General features: G+C 45.1%; 1 protein-coding gene across 1 annotated transcript; it reads left to right on the top strand.

Moving 5' to 3' along the window:
- Window positions 1-936: 936 nt before the first annotated feature.
- On the top strand, window positions 937-8301 carry ANGEL1 (angel homolog 1 (Drosophila); the record flags this gene model as incomplete). The annotated part of the gene is made up of 9 exons (XM_010291910.1): window positions 937-1536; window positions 2054-2280; window positions 2892-2961; window positions 3383-3816; window positions 4518-4644; window positions 5509-5619; window positions 6397-6466; window positions 6989-7152; window positions 7998-8301. Coding segments are annotated over 9 exons (1973 nt in total), but the record flags the coding sequence as incomplete, so codon positions are not given.
- Window positions 8302-8955: the final 654 nt, after the last annotated feature.

Below are 8955 nucleotides of genomic sequence, written 5' to 3' on the forward strand. Positions count from 1 at the left end.
GGATGTTGCTGACTCCTCTATGTTACTGCTCTGGCTGACTGACTGTCACGGGGGTACGGTAGAGAAAAAGTGATCTGTAGACAACAGAAATTGCTAGTCAACAGTAGGGACTCCTACTACTGACTACTACTCGGGATTCTGTTCTCTGCAGAATTTGTAGCAAAATGTAAATGCCGTCATCTCTTATATAGATAAGTTAGAAGAAGCCCTGTCTTTTTCTACTTTACCCCACCAATATTGGGATATTCAAGTGTAACATTAACAGCATTTTTTTTTAATTTTTTACCGCAGATGTCAGTCATCAGGTGATCTGTAATTCTTACCAGGACTTCTTTTGTGCATATATTCTCACTAATAAGGCTTTTAACTGCACATGTTGGTCCCTCTGTGTCTTTATTTTTCATCTCTTAATAACAGAACAGTTTTTCTTCTACAACACATTCTTGTGATATGTTTGATCCTCTTAGCATAGCACTACCTTCTTACTCAATCCTTGGAAAGAAACTTGCTCCAAGCGGTCATCTACAAGAGCTTGGCTTGTTAGGCCATGCACCCTGTCAGCTAACTTCTACAGACTGTGCCTTTGCATGTGTGGCTGAGAGCTGATAGTTTCCACAAGGCCTTTTAGCTTGTCTGATTGGCTGCAGCACTGCCTAAGTTAGAATAGCATTCCCTAAAGTTGGTAAAGCCATTGCCATCCTGTACAGTTTCAGTGACTTTGACTAACATAACCAGAATTGGACTTTGGCCTAGCGTTCAGGAAGAGGCAGGGTAAGTTATTCAGACTCTAACTGCTTTTCTTAAGAGAAGTCAGTTGTTTGAGTTGCTATACTGAATGGTTGTATTGCACAGAGTTACAGCAAATGCATAGGAAAAAAGAGTGAGAAAGCATTTCCATCAGTCTTATGTTGATTTTGTTTGTTTTTTAAATGGCAGATGCTTTCTTTACGTGTCGAAAGAATGTGCTTCTGGCGAAGAGCACGTCCACCCAGATAGATGGTGTCTTTGCTGCGACCAGAAGAAGGTCGGTCCCAGAAGAGCAAGAAGCCCTTCTCCAGCAGTGGCTGGAGGAAGGAGCAGGGAATTTGCCAGCCAGTGAGAGTGTTCCAGCTGTGGGGAAAGTGTCAGTTACGCTCACTAGTGACTGGTTAGAGGGTTCAGAGCTATTGATGACTAGCCTCAGTGACCTGAATTCGGCTCCAGAAGTCACCCAGTGTGCTGGGCAGCAACTCACAGAGCTACACGCCTTGGCTTCTTCAGAACCACAAGATCATGCAGTGACTGAACTGGCAAAATTACCAGCAGAGGAAATGGTGGCTGTAGCAGACAGTGCCCCTTGGGCAGCTGTGGTGCCACAGACGGATCACCAGATAGCTGGCTGTGCCACTATCGATGTAGACGTGCAGAATGAAGACCCTGCTGTGCTTGCCTGGAGCTTAGCGCGTCATGCAGAGTCAGTGCCAATGGAGCCCCCAGCCTGGCCCGTTCAGGATACAGTACAGTTTTGTCATCTCCCAACAGAGTTACCCTACCACGGTCAGTAGTAACAGCTCTGAATCTAGTGTTCGGTTTGGGATTTGCATTTGCAGTCAATATAGCCAGATTATCGTGTCTGGGCTTGCTGTCAGGAAGACATCAGTTGTATCTGTCCATGCAGAATTGACAGGATCTGCTAGTGAAAACTATAAAGTGATTTTTTGCTGAGGGAGGGCTGCTCTCAGCTAGTAGTCTCTGTGCTATTAGGCTCTCTGGTCTGAACATCAGCATATGTTAATTTCCCAAGTGCTGCCTTTATAATATAAAAAGCACCCAAAAGCTGGTCAAGTGTTTCAGTATGCTTGACTCTGGTCTTCTGTTATGCCATCCCCATTGAAAACTTCCCAAAAGCATCCAAAAAGAGCACCTGAAAACCAGAGTGGGTGAGAGTTTTCTCAGAGGCTAGAACACCCTAGCTTGGAGAATGAGAATGGCTATTTTCTGGGTCCTGGGGCACCAAAGTGGCAGCAGAGTACCCAGCCTGGTTGTAACTTAGCTTTTTGTCTCTTGCATATAGAGATTTTATGGAGAGACTGGGAGGATCTTTCTGTCCAGCCCTGTGTGCTAGAGCAGGTCTCAAAAAACACTCCTGTCTTTGAATTTCGAGTCATGTCTTACAACATCCTTGCCCAGGACCTGGTGGAGCAGGGCCTTGATCTCTATCTACACTGCCATCCAGACATCCTGAATTGGAACTATCGCCTTCCAAACCTTTTGCAGGAGATCCAGCACTGGGATCCTGATGTGAGTATGACTGAGCCCTTCCCAAATCAGTGGTACCAGAATTTGAATTCCTTGTTTGATCTAACAGCATTTAAAAAAAAAAAAAAAGTGTTGGGGAAGTCTTAGGAAGATACTGCTCGCTTGGTAACTGAACACTGATTCCTCTGAGAGTGTTTGAGGCCTTGTGCATATGTTTTTTTTGGCATCTATCTTGCTTTGATTGTGTTACTGTAGGAACTAATTACACTTTGAAGTGTAAGCAGGGCTTAACTTCTTTAAACAGCAGAAATAGAGGAAGAAGAGATGTTGTGTATTTGGGGAGGAAAGGACCAGGTTTCTAAGGCAGCAATGGAGGGGAAGCCTGCATAGAAGAGGACTTAATGACTTTGTTCCTTGAGTCCTCTTTGTGTGATGAAGGATCTTCTCCCTCATTACTGGAAAACTGTATGATACGCTAATGTGACCCAGAAAGTTATTGCTCTCTATCTGGAAAGTACAGGACAGTCTCGCAATGATGACCTTTCTGGTTGCAGGGTTGGTGTGTGAGTGCGCTTTTCTGCTTTTTTCCTTCCCCATAACAAGGTAACTAGCAAATACTGGTGGAGCGAGTGAGGTCTCTGCCTTCCTTCCAGGTTCTGTGTCTCCAGGAGGTACAAGAGAACCATTACTGGGAGCAGCTGGAACCGATGTTCAAGGAGATGGGTATGTCCTGCTATTGTGTGGCTGTACCTCCAGCTCATGGGACTGGCCAAGCAGTGCTTCCTGCTTAACATTTTCAAAGCACTCAGTCTTGAGAGAGCTCTACCTGTTTGTTGGGTGGCTGCTGGCCCTACTTCTGAACTGTCTGCCTAGACCTTTATCCTTTCCTTCGTAAATGATCTTTCTCAGAGTTGACGGATCAGAGTAACAAAACTGAGAGAGTCCTAGAAGGACAAGGCGAGAGAAAATACCCTCAATGATAAATGATAAACTGTGATTATTGGAACAGAATTGGGTATAATGCTGTACCCAAATGTAGTAGGAACCTCTTCTGCTATGCAGACTTGCTGAACTCCTCAGCTGATGGGAGGAGCCTGAGGTAGTGAATGAATAAACCTTTTAATAGGTGATGGTTTCTTTTCAGGCTTTGCATGCTTCTATAAACGGAGAACCGGGACGAAGACAGATGGCTGTGCAGTGTGCTATAAGCACAGCAGATTCCAGCTGATCAGCTTCAGCCCCATAGAATACTTCCGGCCTGGCCTGGACATCCTCAATCGGGATAACGTGGGCTTGGTGCTGTTGCTACAGCCTCTGCTCCCGGAGGATGTAGATCTGAAGGTAGTCAGTCCTTTGTGTGTGGCCAACACTCATGTGTTGTTCAATCCCCGGCGGGGAGATATCAAACTGGCCCAAATGGCCTTGCTCCTAGCAGAGATCGACAAAATTGCAAAAACTACTGAAGGTAGCTACTATCCTGTCATCTTGTGTGGAGACCTGAACTCTGTACCTGATTCTCCACTCTACAAACTCATCCGGAACGGTGAACTTTACTACCATGGGATGCCAGCCTGGAAGGTAGGTGCCAGCCAGAACTGGGATTGGGTAGCTCTTTATTACATGCTGCTGGAGAAATGCATGGCTGCATTCTTTCTCTCGTGAGGAAGTAGTCCAAATATTGAATTCAGTTATTCATCAGTCTTCCCCAATGTCTCCAGCACTGCTGGGGAAAAAAGCAGACAAATGCTTGTGTTTTGTTTCTGCCACTGTTTTTTTGGTTCCTCTTGAAGCAGGCCAGTGATAATAGGCCACTTAATCTCAGGTCCTGGTTCTCCCTTGCTATGGGATTTTTGTGCCTGGGTGACTGGAAGTGTAGGGGAGTACAACTCTGCCAAAACTTACTGAAATTTTATATGGAATATGGATGTTTGATCTGAAAACAGTTTGAAATGGGTACCTATGCTAGAGCCTCTTGTGGTTACCTGTTACTGTGTATCTGTGATCAAATACATCATTGGCTTTCAAGCTAAATCATCAGTTCAATAATAGATGCCTGGAAAGTATCTTGCCAGGTGACTTTTAGCAAATTGTATCCATCCCCCACAGCTGAAGGATTATTATATCTGCACCATATTCTGAATAGCTTAGTTCATGCTTTTCTATGAGGGCATTCTACTGTCTTGCTCTTGGCAAGTGTATATACGTACGTTGTTTATAGCTTGCAAAAGTTGTGCTCGGTGTTACTCGTGTTTCCTCTCCTGTTTCTGGCCTCCTTGCAGGTATCTGGTCAGGAAGACTTTTCCCAACAGTTGTATTCACGGAAACTGCAAGCCCCACTATGGCCAAGCTCACTGGGTGTAACGGACAATTGCCAGTATGTCACCCTGTGCCAGCCAAAGAAACTAGGTGAGCTCCAGTGTGCACTGAACATGAATTTGCTGAGGATGGACAGTTTGTGGACCTTGCTGTCTCTTTGAGTAGGTTGGGCATGAGACACTCAGCAAAGTTTATCTTCTTCTGTACATTTTCTTGGTATATAAATTAAATTAAATTTTTCTGGAGGCTATTGCTGTAGCCTAATTTCTGCCATTTTCTTTCTCTAGTCAGGAGCTGAATGTTCCCGTACCAGTAACCATTGCTTTACATATCTCTTGCATATTCCCAGATTTACAATTTTGTGCAGTTGTAAAGCATGTTCAGCAGCCACAGCTTTCAGCTGCAGGTGTTTGTGGGAGTGGTTTTGGGCAGTATTTGCATACCACTATTAGGAAATCCTTCCTAAGAGCCCAGTTACAATTGTGGCTGTTCTCTACTGCCCTTAGAGAAGATTCAAAAAAAAGGAGCCCACACTGAATAGCTTTTGTTGGAAAGTTGAATGTGGAACTTGTATTCAGCCTGTTCTCCAGAATTATTTTTTCTTTTTCAGCACATATTTCCTTGAGTTGCACACTAACTGATGTGCTTAAAAGTCCCTTGAATTTGTGGTGTCTCAGAGGGGAAATTCTTAATTTGTTTCATCAAGGTGCTGACTGTGACTGTTGCATTAGCTAAAGGGATAGCAATAACTGTGCTTCATTCTTCTACATTTACCCATCTGTTCTGTTCTACATTTAAGTTACTAAGTGATTCCCATTCTCATGGTATCAGAGTGCTTGGGCACAAAAACCTCTCTCAAACTAAAGAGGTCTAAGAGGTCTAAAGAGTATGCAGATGTTCCCTGTAGATATGACTTTCCTGTTTCTTCTTTTAACTTTGTATCTTTCTCTGCAGGCAGACGTAAGTACAGCCGGGACTTCCTGCTCCAGTTTCATTTTTGCGATGTTGCCTGTGAACGACCACCGCAACTGGTCCTCTTGGAAGGTGTGACAGATGCTAAACCAGGTATTAATGGGAGATTTTTCAGCTTATGACTCTCCTAACTCGATTTTGATGAAAACATGAGGTGGAGATTTCTCATTTCTGGTGAGAAAAGGGGAAGACAGAAGGATGCCTTCTGTGGCTGTGTGGCTGCTAATGGATTCCGTGGGAGCTCAGAGGAGTACAGTCTTACTACCCTCATAGACACTGTCTGTGTTCCTTGAGATGCACTGAGATTCAGCTTCTTTTGGAGGCTGTTTCGTATAAGGTGAAAAATAAATATATATTTCTTTTTTTCCACTTCAAGATTTTTGGTGAGGGAGAACAAACCTGAAGACTGTAATGTTACAGTGGCCACAAAATAGATGTCTCTGGATGCTGGTACCCGTTAGACACTGCCTTACCTCTGGGCCTTGTGGCATGGCTCTGTCTATTTCTGTTCTGCCTTTCTAGACACCCTTTGAGTAAGCTTTAAGCTAAGGCAAATGAACTTTCTTTGAGAGCAAAGGTTGAACTATCCTGAGCTGTGATAATAGTAAGTGCTTTAAGGACATGTCCTTAGCAAGACAGAATATGACTTCTCAGTTGTTTGCACTGATCTGCTCTCAGGATGTTCCTGTTAGTCTTAGAGCTGGGGTTTCCTTTGAATATTTTTCTTTAAGGTGCCTGTGACTGGAAGCTATCTGTTCTTCTTGGGCAAAAAGATTCATTTGGTCTCAGGAGAAACTTCTCAGACTTGGGATGAGCAGCCTGTTCCAGGATCTGTGTAGGTCTGGCTGGAATCTCTTTGCTCCTTTGCAGACCGCCCTGCACACTGGCCCAAGCCTGCTACCGTGGTGAAAGACCTTGATCCCCAGCCATCCATCCCAAGGTAATTTCGTGCACCTTCAGTGGCCCCACTCTTCAAGCCTGGTCTCATTTTCCTGAGCATTGAAAATCTGGCTGAAGTAAAGAGTGAAATAAATGTGAGGGTGGAAGAGAGTAAGGAGGGCTATCTGGAAGAGCCAGGTCCACCCAGGGTTGTCCCAGCAGCTGGGTGCTGTTCTGTCAGTGTAGGTCAGGTTGAGAATGAAGGCTATAGACAGGACGGGGTATTGGAGACAAAGGAACTTCATAGTCTGCTTTGTCTTTGGTGTAAGTGGAGTGAATAATTCTGAAAGACTGTCTTTTATGTATTCACACAGTAGAAATAGTTTGGACAGTTGCATCAGCAAGGTAACATCCAACTTCAGCTGTGACTGCAGTACTGAACACTCCATCATTCTCTTTCCTTCCTTGGTAAACGGTGGCTGTTCACAGAATCATTTAGGTTGGAAAAGACCTTAAGATCATGGAGTCCAACCGTTAACCACTGTACTGCCAAGTCCACCACTAAACTGTGTCCCCTGTGCAGGTCTTCAGGCGTTATCCAGCATGGCCTCAACCTGACCTCTGTCTACAGCCACTTCCTGCCACAGAGGGGACGCCCGGAGGTCACAACAATGCCCATGGGGCTTGGAGCCACTGTTGATTATATTTTCTACTCAGCAGAGCCTGTGGAGAATGGGAACAGGGGGGGTGAGTGTTGCAGTGCGGTGCTTATCCCTGTGAGTCTGGGAGAGGGCTCTGAGGCATGCCAGAATGGAGCTCGGTATTGGGCAGTGCATTTCATTCAGCTGGGGTGGATCTACAGGGTGCGACTTTGACTGAAATGATGTACAAAGTGGAAGCAACATTTGCTTAGGTATCAGGTGAAGACACTATCTTTGCTGTGGGAAAACTGAAGCTGCTTAGCTTAGGTTCCTGTAGACTTTTGAGGAAGCTAGAACACAATGGGTTCTGTTCTTTTGCATAAATATCTTATTTGTGCTCCTGATAACAAGCTGTGCTGAGTCCTAAGTTCAAGGCTTGGACTTCTGGTCTGACTGAGACCACACACTGGCCTTAGAAGGTCGTGACTCTGGGTACTTCACAATGACACCACATCTCTGCTGCCTGAAACAGGAGTTTTGCTGATTTAAGACTGCATGTAAATACATCCAGGAACTGTCTCTGAGCTGGTTTGGTTCATGTCAGAATCAACTTTGGGGGGGAGGTTAGGAATGAAGAGATGAATTCTTCCTCAGGGGAGAAGCTGAAGCTATTGCTAGGACTTGGTACCATGAAAGGAACCTCCCATGTAAGCAACTGCCCGGTGAATTTAGTATATACTTGACTCCTGTGCCTGCAAGTATATGAAACCACTGAACAGCAGTATTATAGGATGCGCACTGCTTTCACATCTAGGCTCAAACGTGCATGCAGTGTTTGTGCAGGCTGTCTTCGTTCATCAGGGAAAGAATAGGAAAGCATTGACAAGTATCCCTGTGTGAGTGGCACAGCACCAGTCTCTGGCTGATGTTTCTTTCCGTTTTCTTTGTCAGGTCGCAGGCTGTATCGGGATGGAGCCCTGAAGCTGCTTGGCCGCCTTTCTCTTCTCTCTGAAGATGTCCTGTTGCTGGCAAATGGCTTACCAAATCCTTTTTGTTCATCTGATCATCTCTGCCTACTGGCTAGCTTTGGCTTGGAGATCTCCAGCCTCAGAGAGGGTTAGTGTTGGTTCCTTTTCCCTAAAGGAAAGCTGTTCTGAATAGAGCAGTTGAGGCTCTGCATTGCACAACCTGCTTGCAAGAAAACTGTTTTCCTTGTTGTGCCCTAAAAGTCCCTTTCTCCCCTCATATCCTCACATCAGGGAGAGGGAGAGTTGGAGTGCTTTTTGCATTGGTATTTTGTGGGTCTCTGCAAAACTGAGATGCATTCCCAGTGGGCTTCCAGTTGTATTCAGATGTTACCATGTCTTAAAGGAATCCTTGTTTCACTGCTTTGTTTAGCAGATGTTTTAGGGCTGCGGGAACCAACATAACTCCAGTGTTTATTTGTCCCTGTGTGAGATCTTCAAGGAGCTGGGAAAGAGAAGGGCAACGCTGTCTACTTCTGGTTAGTTCATTGCTGCCAAGGAGCAGGGGATGTATACACCAATATTCTTTCACACCAAAACAATGGTTCTTTTAATTTCTCAGTGATAGTTTATGAAGTATGGTCCTTCTGGGACTAGTTGTTGTGTTGCCTTTGAGGGTGTTGGCTCTGCTAAGTGCTTGGAAATGGCTTTTACTTAATAATGTGTAGGGGCTGCCTTGCTGGCAGAAGGGTTTGTGTTGAACAGTTTCTACAAGAAGGTGCCTGCTGTGACTAATGGACAAGGGAATGGGATTGCCAGGAGTGGAGCCAGGGGTTCTACGGAGTCACTCGCAGGAGGTCTAGAACTGCAGCAAAAGGCTAGAGGCCTTAGGGAAGACTCCCTTCCTTTCTAGCAGTCTCAGAACACTACCTAGTTTGTCACTT

Source organism: Phaethon lepturus, unplaced genomic scaffold (genome assembly GCF_000687285.1).
Source record: "Phaethon lepturus isolate BGI_N335 unplaced genomic scaffold, ASM68728v1 scaffold34257, whole genome shotgun sequence".
NCBI classification, from domain to species: Eukaryota; Metazoa; Chordata; class Aves; order Phaethontiformes; family Phaethontidae; genus Phaethon; species Phaethon lepturus.